The sequence below is a fragment of the Olea europaea genome, unplaced genomic scaffold (assembly GCF_002742605.1).
Source record: "Olea europaea var. sylvestris unplaced genomic scaffold, O_europaea_v1 scaffold2690, whole genome shotgun sequence".
Classification (NCBI taxonomy): Eukaryota; Viridiplantae; Streptophyta; class Magnoliopsida; order Lamiales; family Oleaceae; genus Olea; species Olea europaea.
In genome coordinates, this window is record NW_019245291.1 from 15,757 (window position 1) to 42,215 (window position 26,459).

The window sequence follows — 26,459 nt, forward strand, 5'->3', positions numbered from 1 at the left end:
ATGCTAAATTTTCAGATCTATGATCATTTGAATTGATAGAAGTTAGTTGGCTTACGCGATGATGGATTAAGGACAACGAAGTTTTGTACCGAAAGTTTTCTTTTTTTGTTTTGTTCGATGACAGTTTTTCCATCTATTTTCCTTATGGTATTATGTAAAAATATGAACAAGACATGATGTATTATGGTATTAATAGTAAATTTTGTAATTATATCTTTCATGTTGTGATAAGAGACATTTTTGTAGTTTATTTTCCTTACAAGAGACAAAAGGCAGAAACGGGACAGTTTCTGGAGTCAATTTCAAAATGATGTTTCTAACTCTATGAACGTCCATTTGAAATTATAAAAACATGTATGTTTTCCTCTTTAAGTCCTCTAAATATGGCCGAAGGAATCACTCCATTTGGATATCTAAGGCCTGAGTTATTAAAATTTAAACATCGAGGGGTAAATCTGGATTTTCTGTGCAGTACTCCTCTGTTTTCAGTAAAAAGTCTATATCATATGATCTTGGAAAATTCTCATATTTTATCACAGAATACTACTTGAAATTATCTTTCTAACGCCACAAATTTCATATGAAACAGAGTTGGGATGAATTTTATAAAATCTGCCGAAGTTTGCTGCCTCAACTAAACTTGACAGTGCCGAGGCCGTATTTACAATGTTTAAATTTCATGTTGGCATGCACTTTTATCGGCCATAAAGTTTTATAAAAATAAGTTTTTTAACATGTAGTATTCCTATTTAAGAATATTTACATGTACCAAAAGCAAAAGTTTTTATGTAAAGTTCGTGGCCCTCGAAGTTTTAAGTTCGGGGCGTCACATTTAGAATTGTCAAACTTCATGCCTGAAAGACTTTTCATTAAGGTGCTGGCCAACATTTTGTCAAAACTTACAAACTGCTCTTCAATAGCCTTTTTGAAGTCCTTGGCCTTATCACATTGAGGGATTGATCCCCTGATGCTTTTATCGACATGAGTCTTCATGAGACTCACGCTCAAGCAGTTGAATCTTTCCCACAATTCATATAGTGACCTCTCTTATGGCATACTTGATTTCGTAGGGACAAGTGGTTCATCCATACGGAGCGCCAAGTCGAGATCCATATATCCCATATTAAGGAGAATTTTCTCCTTCCAGTCAGAAAAGTTATCACCACATAGAATTAGAATTCGAATAGAGTTATTGAAAAAACTTGGAACAGCTGCATAAAATGTACATTAATGCTATGAAAAACATCTTTATATTTATATTGAATTAACCAATGTCAATTCAATTATGTAAATTCAAACCTTCCTGTGGGTAGAGGTTGTTATCACACATTGAATTTACAAAGACTTTAATAATATCAAATACAAGTATTTTCCATACCTATGGGCCTAGAAAATTTCTTTTTTCGATATTTAATAATTACTTTATTGCAATTAAATCATAAAGACAACTATTTCCCTGTGGGGCCAAATAATCATCATAATAATTAACTGCACTTTTTGAGATATCATATATATCACCAAATAATTCCTTATGTGATTTATATTCATGACATAAAATTATAACTAAAGATGCTTTGGCTAAATCTTAAGTTATAATAACATGTCGAAACTTCATATGACATCTATAAAACAAGAAATTTTATTTTTTATTTTTTATGTGTGTGTGTGTGTAAATTTTTAACAACTGCACTATTTATATTTCTTAGAATACCAATGAATAAACAGATTGTAACTTAAGAAATCAATTGCTTATAAAGCAGGGCACCTTTGAACTTCAAATAATATAAGTTAAACACACACTAACTCGGTAAAATATTAATATGTTTCCATAAATTATTAGTACTACACCTAGTAAATGGATTAGCGCTAATTAAAAATACAAAACTGCGCATCTACTACATATTTATAGCAACAGATTCTTTATGCATGTCACTGAAAATACATACACAAAAATTCTAATATTTTAATAGAGGCAATCATTGCTACCAGTTGTACACAATGGATCAAAAGCCTGCAACTATGTCATTATGAATTTAAACATGCTATACTTCAGGAAAAAGGTACCGCCATCATCATCCAGTGATGGCTTTGTCTTGGAGAGTAGAAATTAATTGTATTCACAACACATATGCGTAGCAATAGCATACATATAAATACACAACAGATTTAATAATCATTCGAATAGGAAAATCTAAATAACAAGTATAGGGGTGGCTCTGATATCACATGTAAGAAATTAAAATGCGTACCTTCAGCAATGTTATTCAAGCTTTAATTGATAATTTGCAATAGAAACGAATCTTTAAAGCACCAAAGGTCTTCCTGTCAATACCCACTTTATAACCCTTCAACTTGATGGAAATAAAAACATGACTTTCAATTTTTTAGAGAGAAAATTCTACCGGGAATTTTTGTACAAGTTTGGTTAGGGATCCTTTTGGCATATATATAGGTAACCACCAAACAACTTTCATCTATCATGGAAGAGGGTAGTTTTTTTTTAAATAACTTCCCTCCAATAATCAAATGGAAGTTTTCTAGGCAGTTAATTAACCCACTATCTAAAGTTAAATTTATTTCATTTTATATTGGCCGTGTGAGCAAAAAATAGTTTACATACACTTGTCAAGATTTTGTTTGCAGTTGAAAAACAAGAAACAGAAAGCTGCCAATTATGTAGTGTCACTGCAGTATCGGTAAAAATTCTGTAAACAATAACCTTAACATGTGTCATTTTCTTTTTTTGTTGACAAGGGAACCCGCAGTCGCTACCCGAAGGTGAGCACTAGGTAAACTCCGCCTTGTGATCCTAGCCGGCAAAGGACCACAAGGAGGTAAACCAGCCTAGGTTACCCATAGCTGACCGGCTCAAGTCAAGAAGGCCAATAGACAGCTCCAACGGGAATCGAACTAGCAACCTCACGATTGCTAATCCAACTGCTCAACCAATTTGGCTGGGGTTGCCCCCTAACATGTGCCATTTTCCATTTTATGTTTGGTGGATGGTGTGTGAATAAAATCTCCCTATAGTCAAACCTAGATTTCTTGTCATTCTTTCTTGTATCTAAGGTCAATTTTCCTAATGAGTTTTGCTACGCAAAAACGGGGCCTATGTGACGCTGTTTGAGAAGAATTATTCCTTTCGTAACACAACATCCATCTAGAAACTGTTAAATCAATCCTTGATTTGACTGGAATTTGTGCATAGTCCACCCTTTTCTTGAAGGAAAATTCACACACTAGTGCGTAGAGTCAATAATATTTGCTGCTACCTTTTCTTCCTTCTCTTTTTATAGTTATTTGTTGCTCTGTGCGAATAGATTAACAGAGGGAGGCTTTGAAGAACTGCATGAAAATGGAGGTGATAAAACCTCTTCACCACACAGATTTTGATTTCAACAGTACAAGGTTCTACCAACAAATTAGTAGTACTGCACCTTCTACGCCAAAGCGTTTTGAAGAATACTATTGCAGTGCTCCAAGTAGCCCTACACACTTCTCGCAATTTTATCGCCAAGATAATTTTGATGATACTCCGGTCACTGGTGGCTCCGCCGCAGCAGCGGCCTTTAAGGATGAAGATAAGTTTGTTTTTAATGCATCAGAAACTGCTTCTTTAACCGCTGAAGAGCTCTTTGATGGCGGCATACTCAGGCCCCTGAAGCCGACACCTCAGAAAAGGAATTTTATTTCTCAACTGCAACCCAAATCGCATACTTTGCCAGGTAAAAAAACCATCAAGGTCGCTTTCTCATCAAGGGACGAGAAAGAAGCCCACCCTTCTGTAAAAAGGATCCTGGAGCATGAAAGAGGAAGAGAAACGAGTATTAATTCATATTCATCAAGCAGAAGGGCGACTCGATCAGTTTCTCCACTCAGAATTTCTGAGAATCCATTGGAAGGAGAAGAAGAGATACAAAAAGAGCACAACATAAAAAATTCTTCATGTTCAAGCATTTGTTCATCTTCAAAAGGTCACAAGAAATGGAGATTGAAGGACTTTTTCTTGTTCCGGAGTGCATCAGAAGGTCGAGCAGCAGATAAAGATCCATTAAAGAAATACACTGCAGCAGTATTCCGGAGACACCAAAACTCGAGTTTCAAGGGAATCGATAGCCCGGGTACTGGATCCGGGTCAAGAAGAAGGGGACCCGTTTCTGCTCATGAATTGCATTACACAATAAATAGGGCAGTTTCAGAAGATTTGAAGAAGAAGACCTTCTTGCCTTACAAGCAAGGGATTCTGGGCAGACTAGCTTTCAATCCTGCTGTCCATGCACTGGCTAATGGCTTTGGATTATCTCGAAAATAAATATTAAAAGTTCAAATTACAATTTTTCTTTTATTCCTAGACCATGCAAAATTTTCACATTCAAATAGTTGTAACATGATACTTGCAGTTCCACCCCCACGCCCCCTCTCTTAATATGGTTTTAGATATTTTACGATACTTGTTTATGTATTTGATGTTTGGTTATATTCTCTCGCATCTTTGAGTTGTCCTGTTCTATTATTAATAGAAATCGAACCGAGCAGGGAAAGCATAAGAATGTCTTCTTTTCTTGCAGCATTGAGTTGATTATATTGTATGAATATGGTTTATTACATTTTTATTTTTATTTAAACGTGAAAAATAAAACATTAAAGTTTTGTTGACTACTTTGAACGTTAAAATATGCATCACATTTTTGTTGTATTAATTGTGTAGTTGGAATAATAGACTCGAAGAATATTATAAAATACTATTTAAATTTTTTATTTTGATCCGTCAGTCAGTCCACCATTAAATCCAGAATAGTGTGCACGAGAATTTCTTGGCAACTTCTAGAAGAGCATGAGAATTTTGATTATTATGTAACGTTTTCTAATTCTTCTGCAAAAGAAAGAGGGTTCATATTTTTCTTTTTGTCCAAGTTATTTCCTCCTGTGTTATAGTTCCATTTACAATTGAAGTTGATAAAATAAGTTCTTGAATATACGTATGAGTGCCTGTGCGTGTCGTGTAAACTAGTAAATGTGTGGAGTTGTAACGAAAATGGAGAATTGCAAACAATCTATTTAATGACGTTGATTGTGTGATTGTACAAAATCTTGATCACTATTGAGAATTTTGAAATTATTTTTATTAGTAGTTGATGAAAAGAGGCAAAAGTCTTTACTCTAGACACTCGAGGTAGAAACCCAAACTATCATTTGGTCCGACAAGAAAAACTCACTCTTGGAGTCGGTCGCCCGTGGCCAAACCATGGACATGGCACAACTCATGAGGACGAGTTAGTTAGCAAGACTTGGCCTCCTGGGGCAAATTTAAAGCCTCTGCTTAATCGAGGCAAACAAATGCAAGTTCGAAAGTTGTAAAACAATACTTTCCAATGTAGATCTTCTCCATAATAAACGATACAAGAGACTTCTCGAATGGTCTCATCATGCAACAATTACGAAACAAGATTAGTTAATATGGAGGAAAAAATTATAAAAGACGTGTGCAGATATCAATTCATTAGAGAATAAATTTTCTTTTAAGTTTTAAAATTTGAATTGAATTTGTTATTCCATCATAGATCATCTCTCCTTCAATACATATGGCAATAATTGTTTCATCCCAACTCATTTGTCCAGAATTCAAAGGCCCTTCCGCGGGCGTTGGTGTAGGCACCGCAGCCAAACCAAATGCTCTTTTCCTCGTCCATCCCGCCAAAACTCAGACAAAAATCAATCACAGTCCACGCCCTCTTCTTCTCTTCTTCGGCTCATCATTTCGAATCCTTAACCAAAGCAAAGCTCATCCATCAGAAACAAGTCATTCAAGGAGCTTCCCTCCTCTCAGATTCGAAAAACACCTCACAAATACTCTCTAATTACCTCTCTTGCGATGCACATCCCGAAGTTCTCGCCCTCCTCCGCCACCTCCCACCCTCGCGTTCCGTGGTATTCTACTGGAACAACCTCATCAAAAGCAGCGTTTCAACGCGAAATCTTGAGAATGCCCTCCATCTTTTTAATGAAATGCGGAGGCTCAACTGGGCTCCTGATGAATATACTTATCCTTACGTCTTCAAAGCCTGTGGAGAGCTTTCATCTATCGTCCGGGGTGCATCAGTCCACACCCTTGCAGTTGTTACTGGTTATATAAACTTCAACGTGTTTGTGGGCAATGCAATGGTAGCCATGTATGGCCGGTGTGGAGCGCATGAAAACGCACAGAAGATATTTGGTGAAATGCTTGAGAGAAGGGTGTTTGATACGATTTCTTGGAATTCTATTATAGCGGTTTATTCTCAAATTGGTGATTGGAGAAGAGTTCTACAAATGTTTAAGAAGATGGTTTCTGTCTCTGACTATGCATTGCGTCCTGATGCGGTTAGTTTGGTTAATGTACTCCCCGCTTGCGCTTCAGTTAAGTCGTGGAGGAATGGTATGGAAATTCATGGGTATGCAATAAAGAAGGGTTTAGTTGAGGATGTTTTTTTGGGCAATGCTATAGTAGATATGTACGCAAAGTGCGGATTGATGGAAGAGGCAAAGACTGTATTCGATAAGATGGAGATGAAGGATGTGGTCTCTTGGAATGCAATGGTTACAGGGTACTCGCAGATTGGAAATTTTGATGATGCTTTGGGACTGTTCAAGAGAATGAGGGAGGAGGAGATTGAATTAAACGTGGTCACATGGAGTGCTGTAATCTCAGGGTACGCTCAGAGGGGGCTTGGCTATGAGGCACTCGTTGTGGTTAGGGAGATGATAGTTTCGGGATCAGAACCAAATGCTGTTACCCTCGTCTCAGTTTTATCAGGTTGCGCAGCAGTTGGGGCATTAGATCAGGGAAAAGAAACCCATTGTTATGTTATTAAAGAATTTTTCAACACAGTAGGGAATGATCCTGGGGATGAGATGATGGTGATCAATGGTTTGATAGACATGTACGCAAAATGCAATAATTTTAGAATTGCCCGTGCCATGTTTGATTCAATTGAAAGAAAGGATAGGAGTGTAGTGACTTGGACAGTCATGATTGGTGGTTATGCACAACACGGGGAAGCAAGCGATGCATTAGGGCTGTTCTCTGCAATGCTAAGAGACAAAAATAGCATGATACCAAATGCATTTACTATATCTTGTGCGTTGGTGGCTTGTGCTCGTCTGGGTGCTCTTAGACTTGGTAGAGAAATCCATGCTTATACATTGCGTAATCGTTATGAAGCAGCCATGTTGTTTGTATTAAATTGCCTGATAGACATGTATACCAAATCAGGGGATGTTGATGCAGCTCGAGTTGTATTTGATAACATGAGCCATAAGAATGCTGTCTCGTGGACGTCTATAATGACAGGATACGGCATGCACGGTCGTGGTGATGAGGCTCTCCAAGTGTTCGATGGGATGAGGAGAGCTGGTCTCCCAATTGATGGAGTGACTTTCGTAGTTGTTTTATATGCTTGTAGCCACTCTGGAATGGTTGACATTGGGATCAATTACTTCAATAACATGAGAAGGGATTTCGGAGTTGTTCCATCAGTGGAACACTATGCTTGCATGGTTGATCTCTTAGGGCGTGCTGGTCGCTTGGATGAGGCTATGAAGGTCATTGAGGATATGCCAATGGAGCCAACCCCGATAGTTTGGGTGGCATTTCTTAGTGGTTGCAGGCTTCATAAGAATGTTGAACTAGGGGAGCATGCTGTAAGCCGTTTGTTAGAGTTGAAGTTTGAGAATGATGGCTTGTACACTCTTCTTTCAAACATATATGCCAGCGCCAAGCGATGGAAAGATGTTGCCAGGATACGATCATTGATGAAGCACTCAGGAATCAGGAAAAGGCCTGGCTGTAGTTGGGTCCAAGGAAAGAAGGGGACAGCAAGCTTTTTTGTGGGTGACAGATCTCATCCAATGTCTCAAGAGATATATAATCTTCTTGATGATCTGATTCACCGTATTAAAATTATGGGTTATGTTCCCGAGACTAGCTTTGCTCTCCATGACGTAGATGATGAGGAGAAAGGGGATCTTCTGCTTGAACATAGTGAGAAATTGGCACTTGCTTATGGTATTCTTACAACAGCTCCAGGGATGCCTATTAGGATCACCAAGAACTTGCGTGTTTGTGGGGATTGTCATATAGCCATTACTTACATTTCCAGGATCATTGAACATGAAATTATACTAAGGGACTCGAGTCGCTTTCATCATTTCAAGAATGGATCCTGCTCTTGCAAAGGGTATTGGTGAAGATGTTCTAATTTTGTCTAATCAGTAAGTTGGATGCGCCACTACAAGAGAGGCACAAAGATATTACTGCAATCAAAAAGAAAACTAATCACATCTGGTGATCTATTATAAATTTTTAATTATGAAACAATTTCATTTGCTTACTGGCTTCACCTTCCCCCATGGATACTTCCCTAGACATTTTACTCCCTTTTGCACTGCTCTCTCTTTCGTCCTGTTGGATTTCCAGGTTATAACTACATCATTCGATAACAAATCTGTTATCACAATTGTCTCCCATTTATTTAGATTGTACAAAGAAAAAGGAAATTAAATTATTTGTTTTATTCTATTTTCATGGGCTATGTTGATTTCCTTTTTCTTGAAATTTTTTTGAGGCGCTGCGTTGATCTGTTTCATCTTTCAATCTCTCACAAATTAATCACACTGTCCTCTCTAAATTTTTCATTCTCCCCCTTAGTAGTTTCTTTGGCAAGAATCCTAACCCTTTTGGTCGAAACCAAGAGAGGAATCAAGCCAAACTGACAACTCTTTCCTCCTTGAATCATTCCTTCCCTTAGGGTTCAATTCTTCTTTCCGCAAGTTATTCTTCTGCGTTTATACAATTTCCAAATTTCTAGAATTGAAGCTCTTTCAAGGCAAACAGTTGGTCGAAGCCGTAAGGTCGATCAATCTTAAGCAATAAAATACGAGATATGAATAAAATGGTACAGTGGGCTTGACAAAGGCAGGGGACTGAAAAAGGAGAGAGGCGCATGCTCTACTGGAATGCACCAGAAATGGGCAGTTTGAAACTCAACACTGTCTCTGTTATTTGACGGGAGCTTGGACTTAATGGCATTGAAGTTGTTGTCCGTGATCATTGGGGAGTGGTGATGGCAGCTCCTACCAGGTACATCATGGGAAATCTCTCCTGCATTATGAGAGGGTCTGGTTTCGGTTCGTGCTGTGGATCGGTATAGTGTAGGCTGAACGTGATACACTGCAGCTGGTTCAAGAGTTATAAAACATCTAGACCATTGTTGGATACTGCTTTAATTATTTAGATATTGTACCGTTCCTTGGAGTAGTGGGCTGTGGGATTGTCACTTCGCCTGTAGAGGAGAACCAAGTGATCCATAAATTTGCATCTCTTGCTACGGTGAATAGAGAGGATTGGTTGTGAATCGACTGTATTCCATTGTCAATGCTAATCGTAGTTTGTAACGATATATGACAAAAGTGGTTTGATTGACGTTTAACAAAAAAAAAAAAAAAAATTCTCACTTGCACACCCTGTTTGACAGAAAGGTACTGCTATTCAAGCAAAATGTAAAATGACAAAAGGATTCAAGCCATATCCGAAATTACGTCCCCTCAGTCAAGGTTGTCAATCTTGATCGGAGTGATATCATCTGCCACCTGAAAGTGTCCAACCAAACGAGCAAAAAACACCATCTGTTGTTCGAGAGTGAACTTGATGTTTTCAGCCTGCATTCACGTTAATCAGCAACATGTTTCCACCAGAATATACGAGCTATAATCTAAAGTAATATACCTTGCGGAATCCATGTTGTTCTCCTTCATATTCCACAAGTGCAACTGGCGACCCTTTATCCTTCAATGCATGGTAGATTTTGCGTGCTTGATTGGGGAGGACAACCTGTAAAATTACAGGATTCAGTGTCGGAAATCATGGCCAACAGAGTAATCAAGGATATTGTAAGCGAATTAACCACAAGAAAATAATTTATGATTCAGAAGTCGGGAAAGAGAGAAGGGAGGGATAATATCAAGGTGAACAAAGAAAAAACAGAAATATGAAAGGTCAATTTCATTCATACCTTGTCTTCTAATCCTTGAAATAGTATTATGGGACAGGAAAATTTATCAACAAAATTGATAGGAGATCTCTCAAAGTATGCATTTTCATTTCCTGCATTGTACAAGTAGCAACCATGATGGGGAAAAAATTCAAGGGATGAACAACAGAAAGAAACTAAATATATTGTTATACAGTTATTACCAACAAGGTTGTCAATATAGTGAGACTCAAACTTGTGTGTGTCAGCTCTCAATGATTTTAAGTCTGCCACCTGTTTGTTGAGAAATAAAAATTAATTAATTAAATAGAGATCAAATTCTAACACTTGCACGCCTACGTAATTCACACATAAAAACCAATAATTACACAAAATATAATCTCTCCTTATTCAAGAACTATTTTTCATGAATCAACAGTTTTGTTAGCTAAAAAAAATAAAATTCAGAAGCATAAACCATGCTTATTTTCTGCACCTTCCACGTTTATGATCCATTTTAGCTCGTGTGAAACTTAGATAACTGAAGCATATTTCCACCACTTGTCATGGATCGATAAAAATACTAGAATTGAGATAAGACGTGATTCGAATAGCCATAAAAGATGTGATTTTTAAACATAACATGAAAGGAAATAACACTTACGTGGATAAAAGTAAATATGAAGTTATAGATACGATATCAATTGTTACCTCAAATTCACATAGGCAGGTTCAGTAGGCATGTCAAGTTAAAACACAAATACCTATTTTATCTCAAATGTTGAAGGTGAGACCAAAAAATGCTCTAAGGCAGTGATTTGTTGTTGAAGCTTCATTCATGGCCTATTGGACTAAAGGACACTAGATTCAACCAATTCTCTATCCTGGTTGATTAAGGATTGTTGTTTCCACAACCAAGATAAAGGGTCCAAGATTGGTAGTACACTCCCCATCAAAAAAACTAATAATAATAAAATAATAATAATAATAATAATAATAATAATAATAATAATAACAACAACAACAACAACAATAGAGGACACTAGATTCTCAGAAATGTCCATGAGACCCAATATTCAGTTACTAAAACATAGAATGATCTCCCAATTAAAAGATCCAACAGTCAAAATTTCTAGGGTCACTAAAAAGAGTTTATAGCTCTTATCACCAAGAGATTTTGAATTTAGTGAAGCCTTTTATTTTTCCTTTTGGCATTAGAGGACTAATCACAGAAAAGTAGCATGATACATGTGTGAATTCTTCCACTTTTTAGTTGCCTGAATGTTTACCGGCAATTAAATAAGTGGCCTTAGCAAGCAAAACACCGACTCTTTTCTCTTCCCCTTTCAACAATTAAGATACACATTAAACGAACATGAAGACTAATTGAAGAAACAAACCTTCCAATATCTTTGACATGTTTCTTTGTATTTGCATATACGCAGCTAACAAAATATGAGCATATATACTTGCTGTTGGTATGCAGGGAGTTTTGAGCAAATAAGCACTACAAAATTTGAAGGAGAGGAAAATGAAGAAAACTGTTGAGTTTCATAAATAATGCTGGGTCCACTAAAAGAATTTCTTTTGAAATAAATTGATGCATTCCTGACATAAGTGAACACATGTTCCAAATATAGTATTCATTTCAAATGTAATCACTATTAGAGCATTAACATACTGAGATGATGTCAACTTGGAAAAAGATGGACATTTGGTGCGGAAGTGGTATTAAATTCTTGTAACAAAAAGAAAGTTGAATAACTTAAAAAATTGTAAAGAATAATTTGATTATAATTAAGCCCCCGTTTGGCCCCCATTAATTTTCATTACATTACATTTCATTTTTTCCTCTTCTATTTTCAACCACACAATCTCCCATACAACAATATTATACGCAAATAAAAAAAAATTCCTTCTTTTTCAACCTCTCTTTTTTTAAAAAAAATACTATTCCACCCGTTTTGATTACCACAAAATGGGGGGTCAAACGGGGGCTAAGTTGATGATTAAAAAGTGGACAAAGTGCTCAAGGAAAATAAGTTTTAGAATGTTAAAAGAATGATTAAAAATCTAAAAGGATTGAAAGTGTCAATCTATACAAGAAAATAAAATCTTACTACAAGAAGAAATAAAATCCTTATCCCCTTTGCAATAGGATTGTACTATATCAATCTCCCTCACTCGAAAAGAAACTCGTCCTCGAGTTTGGTTGAAGAAGAGTAAATTAATCAACCAGAAGGAAATGTCATCTCTTGATGTGCACGATAAATATCGATACACTCATTTGCATTATTTGAAGTCAACCGTGCTCATTTTATTTTCCTCGCAGACACTTAGTGATATTCCTCCACAAACGACGCATGGTTCAATTTCTAATCATTAAGTCCATTCTCGGTAGGGGGCCAATAGTATTATTTTCAATCCTTCATCTTTTCATCATTCATGCCATATATCTCTCATGCTTATATAATCAATGCATTAGGATCTCATAGAACATCAACAAAACTTTTATTCTCAATTTGACAAGCGCCACTTTCAACTCCATCATGATTGGAAAGTTCAATTCTCTTTCTTTCGTCGGACACTTCTAAACTTCAAACTTGTTTATGATCAGAGCGCGGCTTGAAGTTAGAGTCTTCAATTGCAATTTTACCATAATGTTTGCATCCTCACAATTGTATTCCTTGTCAATTTCCATGTTATGTAGATTAGTAGGTCTTGGGCTTTCAGCTTATTTATGCTTTCTATCTCTATTGCAATATCTTGGTCAACAACATCATGATCTTTTTAAACGACATCTTCAACCTTATTGAGAGCTTTATAAATCTTATGTTATTTGTCTACACTGGTAGTCCCAAATTGCTTCTTAAGTGGCAACACAACGATCTTTTTATTGTACTACAAATACATTTACTTGTTATCTCTACCTAGTAAGTAGCATCTACATTTTATGAACATGGTTGTCCCGAAACCACACAACACTTGTTCATCTCAACCACATGACACTCAATCTCACCTTTGTAATACTTTCCAATAAAAAGTGGAACTTTACATACCTTCATATCTTCATTTGTCGTTCCCTTTTAACAAGTGGAACTTGATAGCCAACCAAGTATTTTTCATTTTCAAATTCAAAACTTCCACTAATACTTTCGATACCATGTTCTCGCTAATCCCATGATCTAGGATTATGTTGCATATTTTGTTGTTAATGGTGCATTGTGTTCTAAACATCTAGTCTCACTTCACATTAGGCTCCCCTATATCTTCAATAGACCTTGGCAAAATCCTTGTTAACTTGTTCAGGCTCCATTTGACATTTGCAGTTATTGAGGTCATGTTTGTTTAGAGGAATGGCGTTATGTTAAACTAAGCCTATGTTTAGCCTCCATTTCTCCCCCCAAAAAAAAATAAATGAATAAATAAATAACTCAATTTTCTAAAACTCATTTTCAATCACACATTCTCCAATAAAAAAAATTTCACATGTAAATCCAGAATTTTTTCTTACTTTTTAACCACACATTCTCCAAAAAATCACTACCTTAAAACATATTTTCCTCCAAAAATGGAAATAGGGGCTAAGTTGCATTGGAACATGCTATTGATCCGAATAAGATTGTTGCCCAAGACAGAACATCGTATTCTGCCGTTTATGAAGGTTTAATGGACAAACATTATCATCTTGGAATAAACCATCATTGCACATATGATGGTTTGATCTATGAAAATCTTCACGTAGTATTAAGCCCTCACATTGTGAGTATTTGGACCTAGATGGGACTCGAGGCAAAATCTCTTGCCACATGTTATCATGTTATGGACTCCTTGAGGCAGCCAACATTCATAGCAATCAAAATATACAAATTTTTGTTAGCTACATCTTTGAATTTATCCATCCTTCTTTCCAGATTTTAGACCATCCCCCAAACATCATCGCAAGGATTTGTATCGCTACCACTGTAGGTAGTCATCAACCAAGGGCAAATCTTCTCTAATACCAATTTTGGTGTGGAAGTGGAATTAAATTTTTGAAATAAGAAGAAAGTCAGAAAACTCGAAAATTTGTAGAGAATGATTTGATTATAATGGAATTGATGATTGATAAGTGTACAGAGACTTGCTTATATAGGTAAAATATTCCCCTAATAGTAATAGTTCAAGAAAAATAGGTAATTAAAAACCTAAAATAAATAGAAGTCCTAATCTAGAAATAAAATCCAACTTCAACAAGAAATAGATCCCTATCCTATTTGCAATAGGATTGTCCTACATCAACAGTTATTCCCCTCACATTTTCTCTCAACCAAAGTGCCATAATACTACCGTCAAACAATTTTGACAAAACTAACTTGACAGAGTTATTCACCTTGAAGAAACTGAGTGCCATATTGATGCAAACAAGATTGAAGAACAATAAAATACCCAAAGTAAATATATTGCTAGCAGCATATATCAAACTTTGACATGAAATTTGTAAGTGATTGATCAAACACTCACACCATACAAGGAAGCTCCAGCTTTGAATGTTTCTTTGAATGCGAGTGCAGCTAATGTTGTGTAACCACCAGCAGAACCTCCAGTAATGCATAGTCGTCCATTGTCAACCTTTCCACTATCAACCTGGAATACAAAAAATAATTATTACAACCCAAACCATCATAGCAGGTTTACTATAACTAGGAAAATAGTTGAGATTCGGATGGCACCAAATACTCTGCACAACTGCAACAGTCATTGACATCAACAATTCCCCAGCATCCCACTAGCCTATCTCGATATTCTCTACCATAACCTTCAGATTTCAACTTAAAACACAATACATTTAGCGGCAAGAACTGAGCAGCAAGAAAATAGAAAAACCAAAATTAACAATGGATATACCAGTGCTTCCACCGTAATTAACATCCACAAATGCCCAACCCCGACTTGTCCAATACTGGATACTAAGATTAAAAATTCCACGTGTCTCAGCAGTAGGTCCTCCTGCATGTTGCATGATTAGAGGTTGGCAATTGTTACATCTAATAAAACAGAATTTTGTTCAGGATATTCTCAAAGAACAATAGGCATACTAAAGGTATTCAGCACATATTTTTTTTCTAAAGAGTCATTCATATCAATTCTCTCCAACATCATGTAGAATGCCAATGCATATTCATCTCATTAGCATGGGCATCCCATTGACTATTATATTCATGTAGTTTGACACATATTTCCAATTTACAAGTCAATCCCATAACAGTAAAATATTTAAGATAGATAGCAATTTCCAGTTCAGATGTAAGCCAGTTGACATGCACAAGCAAAACAATTTTGCCACCAAACAAACAAAAAGAACGGAAGTAACTCAATTTTATAGGTTTCCTCTAATACTATCTGTTAGTATGAAATGCACAAGCGCTGTTATCAGATTTGCAGACTGAAGCAATTCTCATATGAGAGAGACAATTCCCCGTAGAAGACCATTAGATAAATTTAGGTTCTGTTATAAGCAGTTGCTAACTTGCAAGATGTCTACACTGCAATTATATTCAATTATCCAGATGACAATCCTTGCTAGTGCAACGCCAGAACTATGAAATATAGAACCACCAGAAGATATTAATTCATCCTCAAGAATGCCTGTCTTCAGACAAAACTCCATAACATTTCACTTTCAAAACATACTCACTAATTACAATATTATAGGGTACAAGGAAAAAAAGAAGCAGCAACCGTATAAGTGGCTAAAGACTTTTCTCACATTAAGTACTGAACGGTTCAAATAAAAATTTAAATCTCACAAACCCAATCGTGATGGAAGAAAAGAACGAAAAGAATACCATGGCTCTTCAACAGCAGAGGAGGTTTTTCTTCCTGACTGGCTTGATAATGAGGGTTGGTTGGGGGGTAAAAGTACGCATATGCACTTTCACCTGGGACTTTGGTAGGGAACTCTATCAGTTCTGGTGAACTCAGGTATGGTTTGTAGTCCGAATTAATAGAAGAAGAAGACCATATTATATTAAAATTAACCACTTTTGATTTCTGATCATCTAAAATCACCTGCAAAGACAACAAAAAATGCTGAGGAATGAACTAAAGTAAGAAGGAAATACTCAGGCATTGTCATATTCAAGAAATTGAAGTAATATATACGATCTATCTGTTAGTAAGACAGTAAAACAAACTCAGCACCTTAGCTATTGACAATGGAAGAACTGCAGAAGCTCCCTCAACATAAAGACAGTCAAGCCCAGACGTCTGCTTAAGCATTATGCACATCTTTTTAGACAAATATCATAAGAAAATGAATATATTTACAAGAGAAAAACTTAGCCCTGTTTGAGCCCCATTTTTTGGGGGGAAAAGTATTTTGTAGTGATTTTTTGGATAATGTGTCATTAAAAAATAGGGAAAAATATTGGGTTTGCATTTAAAATTATTTTATGGGAGAATGTGGTTGAAAATGAGTTTTGGGAAAAATGGGGCTCAAATAGGGGCTTAATATTCTAGACATCGAGGCGGCAAATGTTATTTACGATATTATTTATATCTGTGAAAGGAATATCAAGCAGCGATATCATGCTCATAGCAACATCCAGAATTCCAAAATATGACCTCCCTTTCTTCCTGCAGACCATTATCCCACAATTGAAATATTTCAATAAAACCCAAAAGAACAAGAAACAAATTAGATAAAAATTGGGTCCTGCACATACATACTGTACGATGACATTTTTTAAGAACTTGGTGAACCATAAATTTATTATTGAAAGAGTTATATTGGGGACACCTGTAACTGCAAGCAATCAAGTTCTTTTGACCATGATTCAGAACAAACTCGTAAGAGTTCATGCCAAAAACCCATAAAGGTCTAGCAAACTCAGCGTTCAAGGAGTAAACAGGCAGCACTTCATTTGTAGACTCCACCTGAGATCAATTTACAGGAAAAACATGAGATCAAGACTACGTCAATTATGAATGCATTTGTGTTTGTGAGAGGAGAGAAATGATGATGATGATGACGACGACGACGACGGTAGCAACGCAACTATTATGACCAAGTTAGTCTAAGGTTTTACAGATGTCACATGCAGGGGCAGACCCAAGGGGGGGTCCTAGGGGGTCACGTGACCCTTCAACTTTTGATTTTTGAATTTATTTATTTTTTTTTTTGACATAGGGTCATGTGACCCCCCAACTTTCGAGAATTTTTTTTTTTTTTTTTTTTGATAAGTCCTATTTGGTATCGATTGAAATCTAAATTTTAATCTAAATCAAAGTTAATAATTAATTTAATAAAATGTTTTATGGAATCCTAAACTTTTATCAAAATTTACTAAAAATCAAATTTTGACCCCCACCAAATTGGGGCAAAATCACAATAAATTTGAATTTTTTTCTTTTCTCTTACTTTATCTTACTTTCTCCCTCACACCTTTTACCAAAACATTAACCCTTCTAATTTTTTAAAATTTGTTTATAATTTTTCTAGAAATTATCACATCTACTACAAATTTTCACCTTTCAATTAATTAGAACATAAATTTGCATTTTCTCCCATCCTATTTGTACACATAGAATGTTTCTGAACTGACCATATCCAATTTAGTTTATATTTAACGAATCGTATTAATTTGATTTAATATTGGTTCTACGTTTTTCCTTTCAATTACTTGAATAAACTGTTTGTATTAAATACAATACAAAATTTTTAAATGTAATTATAATTTTCTCGTGATGAGCCAAATATTAATAAAATGACAGTTTGAAATCAAATGGATGAAACTAATGAGCAAAATATTAATGAATAAATATTTTTTAAATGTAAATCTACATTTTCTCGGGTCAAGTATAAATTATTCAAAACTAAAAAACAAAGCATTCGATTTGTATAGAGTTTGATTGTACCCCCCTAACTAAATATTTCTACATCCGCCCCTGGTCACATGTGATCCTCATGACTAAATTAACATTTGTTTAACTTTTTAGTGCCTGAAATGCTATAACCCTGTATGCGACTTTAAAATGAATATGAATAATATGCAGTATATATCACACTTTATACATTAAAGATACTGATCAAAGCCTGAAATCAGAACTTCTTATCATAACTAAGCCTGTATGCCAGAGAATGGCTTCTGGGAAGAAAATACATAATCTAAAGTTAAGGGCATCAAAATCAAAATGTCATGTTACGTATCCCAATATAAAACATTTACGAAGTTTCTGAGGTAACACACACACACACATATATATACTTATTTCATCATGGTGCTTGTGTAAGACATGAGATTCCATCTAATTGCTAAAACATGGGAGACCATTGTCTATGCCAAAGTTATTAGTATCAATATTTATAGGCGATAGTTGCATGGCATAAATCTTTTCCCAAACAGAAGACAAAGAATAGCTTTGGCTTAGAGATGGAAAAGGATGAGGTGCCATAAGCATCTTGGAAGTTGCCATTTAATGTTTATCATTAATTAGACAGAGAGATGTAAGTGACTGTGATATGAAAAATCCTTGCAATGAAACATCAGGGCATAAGGCCTATTTGTATCAGTTGATAAATGGTGAAGAAAATTGGAAAATATGGGTTTCTCAACCAAGTGCATCTGACAAATGATAAGAAGAATATATACCCATTTGTAGATATTCCAAAACCCACTTTTTCTATCAGTGATGAAGAAAAGTTCTCCTGCAAATTAAGAATAACAAATCAGTGCCAGAAAAGCTCGAGCCACTCAGAGTCATTAGTCTTAGTTAAAAATGTACTGCAAGTACGCAATAAATATTTCACGATGACAGCAAAAAAGGATCATCTATGAATAACTGCATCAGCTACTCCAGTGAAATTGATACCAAAGAAACCATATTTTAGATCACCAATATTAGCTTGAACAAAGAAGAAAGTTCTAACAATGATGTAGTTTAGCTACCTGGACAGAGGCCAAAAATGGTAAGAACAGAGAGGAGACAAAAAAATCAACAGAGGTGATTCAACCTAATGAGCGAAACAGTACCGCCAGATGTATATACCATCTGCCCAGAGGCCAGTGATGGTCTAAAGAGAGGGAGGCAAACTAAAACCAAAGGAGATTCAACCAACCAAAAGAAATGGTAGCAGCCAACATAAACACCATTTAACCAAAGGCCATCCATTCAGAAGATGGTAAATTTAAAACAAACACCTAACTCTAGTCCAACAGAGCAAGGAAGCAACACGACATGGATGCCCAACAATTTCAGATCACCTGAACAAATACCCAAAAAAAAAAAAAAAGAAGAAGAAAGAAAGACGGACAGAGTAGCCAATACACCAACAAAAACAAAGAAAACCAAAAAGAAACATTAACACAAGGGAAGCTAAGGACGTATACCAAAAAAGAACAAAGAAGAATAAAGAAACAGAGCAGAAAAACAGTTTAAGAAATTTCCAGATTCTATACAAATTGCAAACTCGTGCTTGGATGTCCCTCGGAGACTTTCATCTATTCATGTCGAGGCAGATCTTCCCAGTCTAATCGGCGAGCTTCTTAAAACAGTGCTTCTTTTCCAACCCACTTTAATCTGCCAATAAGTTTCTATAGCACCTTTCATTTTTACTCACTTTCTTCCTCACAAAGAAGCATAGACCCAATTAAGTGGCTTTAATCTATTATGTCTTGGTTCTACTCAACCTAAAAACTTTATATGCCAAAGCACTTGTGTAAGTTCTAAAGATCTTTATTTTAGTTACTAGATTGTTCACTCTGCAGCTATACTGTGAAGCCAGTAAATCAACAAAATTATCCACAAGGTTGGTGATTGTGGAAGTGGTGACTGGTGAGAATTATTTTTTCTTATCATGATTAGGAGATGCCCCCAACTATAAACATTGCTTTCTTATAATTTTCCTCTCTTGGGATAGGAGTGGGGTGGCACATTAATATTTTCTCGACTGAACTAACTACATTACAATAAAGTGCACCTAAATCAGAAGGCTACAGTCTTTTATGACTGTAAGAGAGATAATCATAGGAAAGGATTTGTTTATTGTCAAATTGAAATAGAAAAAAGAGCATTAAAAAGCACATGATGCGTTGAGTAGAGAAGTCTAAAGCCTACCTTGAGGTGACCACTTAGGTTCAGTTGGGGATTCCACAATTGATGGATCACCACCAGCAATACAGGTCCGATTGTGAACGTCCCTGGAACAAATCATCTCAAATAAGAGAACAAAAAATACTTAGGTTGTCACTATTGGACTTGGAAAAAAGAATTGGTCCCAAGCGAATGGGATTAAAATCCAAGATGATAGGTAACATCCCTGCACATTATCACCTATACTCTGTATATCAATATACAGAATGATTTATCATATGAAATTGACATAGGAGACCACAATGACTCGAATATTAACAAAATAAGAAAAAAAGGAGAGACAGTAAACAGAAGTATTTGGAAGAATTGCCAAAGGTTGGGTTTCAGGAATCGAGATTTGATATGAGAGGTTGTAAAATATCAAAATATCGGCAGACCTAAATATTCCGATAAATAAAACAATGAACTATAATGACACTTGCAGTAGATACTCAAACTAATATATTTTGTTTGGCATCAAGTATGATTGGATTGATGTAACCTTACCCAGAATTTGCATAAGGGCCTGTTTGATTCCCATTATTTGTCGAAAATGCATTTTGTAATAGTGATTTGATGAAGATTGTGTGGTTAAAAAATAAGAAAAAGTTTTGAATTTGCGTGTAATATTATTTTATTGAAGAATGTATAGTTGACAATAAGAGAGAGAGAAATGCATTTTGAAAATAATGGGAATCAAACGGGGGCTAAAACAAGATTTGCCAAATTTATGGAGTCTCTTGGACTTCCTCACACACTACATGGATTCTATTTTCTGCAAGCATATGTTAAATTTAGAACACTTAATACAGTCTCTTAAGAAATCACAGAAATCAGAAACTTCTCTCTCTTATGAAATCAGAACGAAAGAGGGTAAAATTACATAGCAAGGATGCATGCAAAATAATGCAAGCAAGGGAAATGCAAATTCCAATGATGAAAAATGAACAAAGTTGAAGGGTTAAGGTCTCTGATGCTCAGACTCTTCAAAATGGTCTAAGTACCCGTGTCGGATATGACACGATATGAGTACGGGAATAGGATATGTATCAGATCCTCTAAGTTTCGACTGGACACTTCACCGTTTTTGCTTCTTCTTTCTTCTTTTTTTTCCTTTTCTTCTTTTTTCTTTCTTTCCTCTTAGTATCAGTGGTTGAAAATTTTGTTTGTATAAAATGAAAATAGGTTCCATTCCATATATTGCTACTTAGTGCTCCTCTAGGTTCAAATTGCAATTAAATCCCTCATTTTCTATTTTACATAACATTTAGTAATTAACTTCCTATAACTGAAAACTATACTCCAAAATTCTATTTTATTCAATACTCATTTCCTTTTTTATGAACAATCGATTTTACTCTATTAAAAATGACATCTTTGATTAGTAAAAGAATTGAAATTTGAAAGATGTATCAAAGTACCCATGTCCGAAATTTGGACTCTTTTTAGCCATGTCCTCGTATTCTACATTTCAGAAAATAAAAGATCCGACATAACTGTACCCGATACCCATACCCAAGTCCGAACATCTTAGGTTAAGGTGACACTTCCTGTTTTCTGTACCAAGAAAACAAAAGAGAAACAAGTTCAACATACCCATTCTCAGATACATAGCCAACCCAAAGTTCTGATCTGTCCCACGGCATGTTGGGATGACCCCATTCAATCCAGGCCACTCGTTCTCCTTTAGGATCAATCCGTGGAAAAGCATAAAAGTCGTTGCCCCCAACTAATATTTTTGGTTCTGCATCATGACTGATTATCAGCATAAATAGGAAAATATAACAGACAAGTCATTCACTAGAATCCCAGGACCCTCATCCCAGACATCCACCTTAAAGAAAAAATAGAAAATAAACTAGTTCTACCAAAATACTCCTAGAAACATTCAAAAAAGAAAACTTACCTTCTATATTGTTGATACTGAGATCAACTGAAACAATTGTTGTAGTAGGATTTGTACTACTTTCACGACGGTCTAGCAAACAGAAGAACCATAAGTATGAGAATAAATGCTAGGTAAGATAATAAATCAAACAACTTCAACAATACAGTCCCAGAAAGGAAGATAAATATTGACAATCTACCTTCTCTTACTGTTAGATAACGATTAAATCGTGAATCAAACACTCCATCCGCATAGCACACAAGTGGTCCATCATAATCAGGCGTAAGTGGCACAGGAACTGAATCTGCTAGGATGAATCAAATAACTATGATCTCAAAAGCTTCTCACATTCAAACAGAAATCTACACTAATATTAAAACTTAAGTAAAAAGAAAGGAACTCTTTTAGACGGTCCCCCAAATAATAATTTTTATTTTTTTTATTTATGTTGACAGCATGATCAATTAAAGTAATAGAGCACAGAAGCCCTTCTGATGAAGAACAGAAACGTTATGAATAGAATAAGAACTGAAACCCAAGTAAAATGTAATCGAAAATCTCAAGGGGCAAGAAAAGAGTAAAAGATTGACCTGCACTTGACATTGAGTTCTTATAGAGTCTTTGGTCCTTATAATTTGAGAAAATTACTACGTCCCCTGAAATACTGAAAGCCCCACCTCCATATTCTTGTGCCACTGTCCTCACTCCAAAATCTTTTGGAGTAATATCTACAGGCTTGCCCCCTTCTTTCTCTGCTTGCCTTACCAGCACTGTTCTTCTGAAAACCCCAAAAACTTTATGATCAAATTCAACAAACAGAAAAAGAAAACAAAAGCAATACCATATACTGTTCCCACAAGCACCAGTCTTCCAAAATACCCACAAAGTAAATTCAACTTAATGAACACAAGTATCCACTTTTAAAGCAATCTTTATCATGATTAAAACGTATTTATTTACGCATCACTGAATTGTAAAAGTATACCCAGATTCAGTGGGACGAGATTCGAGCCAAATGAGTCGGCCAAGAGGGTCCGCTGTAAAGCCACCGAGGTGCTTAGCTGAACCGGAAACGAGGTCCGCGGTGATGGGGGACTTCCACGAACCGTAGGGAGAAGTGAGTTTACTTTCCTGTGCTCCAGCTGAAGACATTGTTGTCAAAAATCGCTTCTTGGAATGAAAGTATTGGCTAGAAAATGGCTTTCTAGGAGTGACTATTAATCGAGAAATTGAAAGGGCAGAATGAAAATGCCTAAGGTAAAGGGCGGAGTGACACTGTCGAGTGTGAGTGATAATGGCAGAAAGTGCCATTGACTATGGTTAAGCGGGTTTACTTATTTGGTGCCGAAGGCTGATCAATACATTTGAACCGGATAAGGTTAAACAACTGTGGATGAAAGCCGTTGGTCTCATACTCAATAATCATTAATCAAAAACGCTGTTTTACTCACGAAAAATCATTTTCATTTTATAAAGAGAACGATGAGCCTATTGACTAAGTATTCGACTATTTAAATGACGATATCGAATTATGAAAAATGTTGTATCAAAATATAAATGAAAGACTGGCCGAAATGAGCCTATCAGCGAATTCAAGTGTAACTACGTTTTCAGGAAGTAGCTTTCCAACTCTTGTCCAGTAACCATTCTGAGTGGGGATCGAGTTCATGAGTATCTTATAAACATAGGACATTGCGTCATTACCTGCTCTCTTAGCTTGTTGTCTTCTTTCGAATGTGTCGGAAACAAAGCTTATTCTCAATCGGCAAAGCCTCGCAGCAAAGTACCCTCCCGCTCAACTATTCTTAGTCGGCGAAGCCTCGCGTTCCTTCCATAAAAGAAGGGCAACATCGGTACAAGAAGGCGGACATTGATAGCTACGAAGTAGGGTTGCTCCCATTACTACAGTTATCGCCGTTAAGCTATCACGACTATTATTCAACAACTTTTCGTCAAAGGATAAGCAAGTACGAAAGAAGTCGAACTAGACGCGTTCCCTTGACTCTTAAGTGAGACCAATCGTTGGACACAATATGTACAAACTAATACCTTGACATCATGGTAATAAGCAATACACATTAGTTGAACTCTCTAATTTATAAATTGCCAGAATAGAGCATTCTAATTTACTTATGAAGTGGGAATTTTAGCTCGCACCATATTAATGTTAAAGCCAAATCATTCTAAAATCCTCGTCCCATATGACTTTTCTAAGTGCTTGCCTAAATCCCACAAAATGTATAAATAATAAGTGGACAGTAGTCGTGAACATATGAATAAAATTAATAATTGATTTTGATTTTACATTATAAGGCGATCATAATGAAACACAAACAAGCACTAAGCCAAATGGGATAGACAGGGTGACGGAGAGGTGCTCTTAATTAGCCTTGGAGACTGATACTTGTGACAGAAGGTACATATTATTCTGATGCAACAAGCAATCATTTAGCTCACCACGGTAAAACACTGAATATGAGAACTCTTATTTGTTTTCTTTGTATTGATAGAGAGTTTTTTTAACTGCAACGGCTAGAAGTGCTACTCATTATAAATATATAAAATGGGGCAAAAACGAGGTAGCATGGAAAAAAACCAAGCAAGTAACTAGACGTTAAGTGGTAGAATAATTCTCCATTTGGAACAATCTCATGATACAAAATTTCCTTGCTAAGAGTTCATAAACACAGCAAATCGAAAGGGGTCTTTACCATAGGTTTGTAGTTTCAGACGTCTGATCTACAGAATCTTGAACTTCTTCTCATGAGATATGTTTCGCTGCAACCTCTTCGACAGCAAGATACCACAGTTACAGTAGAATGTATAGTGGCAAGGCTTTGAGTCGAACGGTGAAACTACATTTCCACAGTCAAGGTATCAAATTTGATCGAAGTGATATCATCTACCACTTGGAAGTTTCCAACCAAACGAGTAAAGAACATCATATGTTGTTCGAGTGTGAACTTGATGTTTTCAGCCTGCATTGACATTAATCAGCAAGTTTCTTCCACCAGAATATACAACATGCATTTTGTTAGAATTGAATGAAAAATATTGAATAGAAGTAATGAAAAATATTAAATAAAAGTCTTTTCATATGTTGTAACTCAAGTAACTCAAGTTCCTTCATGTTTTTAACTCCTTTATCAATGAATGGTTTAACTTCTTGATTAATGAGCTAGCTTTTCCTCCATTGGTATAAATAGGAATCTCTCTAGGTTGGAAAATCACAAGTAAAATGCAAGATTCTTCCTCCAAGCAACAATCTTCTTTTTCTCACTTTCAAGTTCTTCCTTGTACTTATAATTTCTTTGTGAGATAAAGTATATCACAGCTAGTTCACAGGCAATTAACGTAGTGCGGCGTGAACAGACAACCGATTGTATTCTGAGAATCGAACACCGATCAAAACCTCTTGCACCGGTGAGGCGGTGAATTCGATTTAAGAAAACTGTGAATTCACAGGCCTTCGATTTGATTTGATTTTCTAATATTTACCTACAAGCTTAAATCGAATTGGCTTTAGTAAATCAAATTTTGTTCATTAGTTTTTGTCAATTTTTCCAGTTCATGATTTTTGCATGATTTCTAATTCATTTTAAATGATTGTTAAGTTATTAATAATTTGACAAAATAATCTGTTCTTCAACTCTGCAATTTTATTTTCTGAACAGATAACTTGATCTCGAATTTATATACAACTTTACAAACTTATAATTATTTTAAATTATTTGTTGCTTGTTCCGGTTCAATGGCGTTACATGGGAATAACGATGTGAACAACGAGAGCAACACTGTTGGTACCAGTGTACCAAATCCTGCAATGACCGTTGTCAACCCTATGGAGACCACGACTGACATTTCTTCCATTGACGGGATAATTGGAGGTGGGATTCCTCATGTTGAAGTGAACCCAACTTTGCCTTCGGATGTGGCCTCGGTAATCCAGTTTGGCACAATACCTTTGCCAGTGCCTAGGGCTGCAGCTTTGGCATCTTTGTCATCGTTTTCGGCTCCATTTCCGGTGAATCATGCAATTCAATCGGATAAATTTGTTGGTACTGATTTTAAGACATGGTAGAATAAGATGGTTTTCTATCTCACTACGTTGGGCCTTGCACGTTTCCTCACTGAGGATACCCCTATCGTGGCTGAAAACGACACTGATGTGCATAGGTGTGCAGCTTGGGACGCTTGGAAAAGTGCTGATTTTTTGTGCCTCAACTATGTCTTGGATGGCCTACAGAATTCTCTGTATCACGTATATGTGGTAAAGAAGTCTGCTAAGGAGCTCTGGGAGTCCTTAGAAAAGAAATACAAGATCGAGGATGTCGGATCTAAGAAATTTTTAGCCAGTCGGTGTATGGACTTCGAAATGATAGATTCACGTTTAGTGGTGAGCCAAGTACAGGAGAATCAAGTGCTTTTGCAAGAAATGCATGCTGAGGATC

At 36.0% G+C, this 26,459-nt stretch overlaps 3 protein-coding genes across 3 annotated transcripts; 2 read left to right on the forward strand and 1 right to left on the reverse strand.

The window, feature by feature from the left end:
* Positions 1-3,355: 3,355 nt before the first annotated feature.
* LOC111383450 lies at positions 3,356-4,312 on the forward strand. Its single transcript, XM_023007562.1, has one exon. It carries the CDS (start codon positions 3,356-3,358, stop codon positions 4,310-4,312), a length of 957 nt encoding a protein of 318 aa, XP_022863330.1.
* A 1,220-nt stretch (positions 4,313-5,532) lies between these two features.
* Positions 5,533-9,485, forward strand: LOC111383446 (pentatricopeptide repeat-containing protein At5g16860). Its single transcript, XM_023007559.1, has one exon. It carries the CDS (start codon positions 5,671-5,673, stop codon positions 8,224-8,226), a length of 2,556 nt encoding a protein of 851 aa, XP_022863327.1. The 5' UTR covers positions 5,533-5,670; the 3' UTR covers positions 8,227-9,485.
* On the reverse strand, positions 9,382-23,358 carry LOC111383447. Its single transcript, XM_023007560.1, has 18 exons — positions 22,994-23,358; positions 22,599-22,786; positions 22,208-22,312; positions 22,027-22,098; positions 21,717-21,864; positions 20,106-20,188; positions 18,641-18,696; positions 16,789-16,925; positions 16,535-16,625; positions 16,191-16,256; positions 15,836-16,058; positions 14,895-14,996; positions 14,720-14,805; positions 14,511-14,633; positions 10,232-10,301; positions 10,050-10,141; positions 9,764-9,868; positions 9,382-9,696 (listed from the first exon to the last, which is right to left on the reverse strand). Exons 1-18 carry the CDS (start codon positions 23,317-23,319, stop codon positions 9,583-9,585), a joined length of 2,187 nt encoding a protein of 728 aa, XP_022863328.1. The 5' UTR covers positions 23,320-23,358; the 3' UTR covers positions 9,382-9,582.
* Between the last annotated feature and the right edge of the window lie 3,101 nt (positions 23,359-26,459).

Excerpts from the sequence above, each read along its gene's own strand:
- LOC111383450 (XM_023007562.1), top strand. The coding sequence starts at position 3,356 with ATGGAGGTGATAAAACCTCTTCACCACACAGATTTTGATTTCAACAGT.
- LOC111383446 (XM_023007559.1), top strand. The coding sequence starts at position 5,671 with ATGCTCTTTTCCTCGTCCATCCCGCCAAAACTCAGACAAAAATCAATC.
- LOC111383447 (XM_023007560.1), bottom strand. The coding sequence starts at position 23,319 with ATGGCACTTTCTGCCATTATCACTCACACTCGACAGTGTCACTCCGCC. Across the intron at positions 22,313-22,598 it reads GAACTCAATGTCAAGTGCAG|ATTCAGTTCCTGTGCCACTT; the intron begins GTCAATCTTTTA and ends TCATCCTAGCAG. Across the intron at positions 16,257-16,534 it reads TCACAGATATAAATAATATC|ACGTCTGGGCTTGACTGTCT; the intron begins GTAAATAACATT and ends ATGCTTAAGCAG.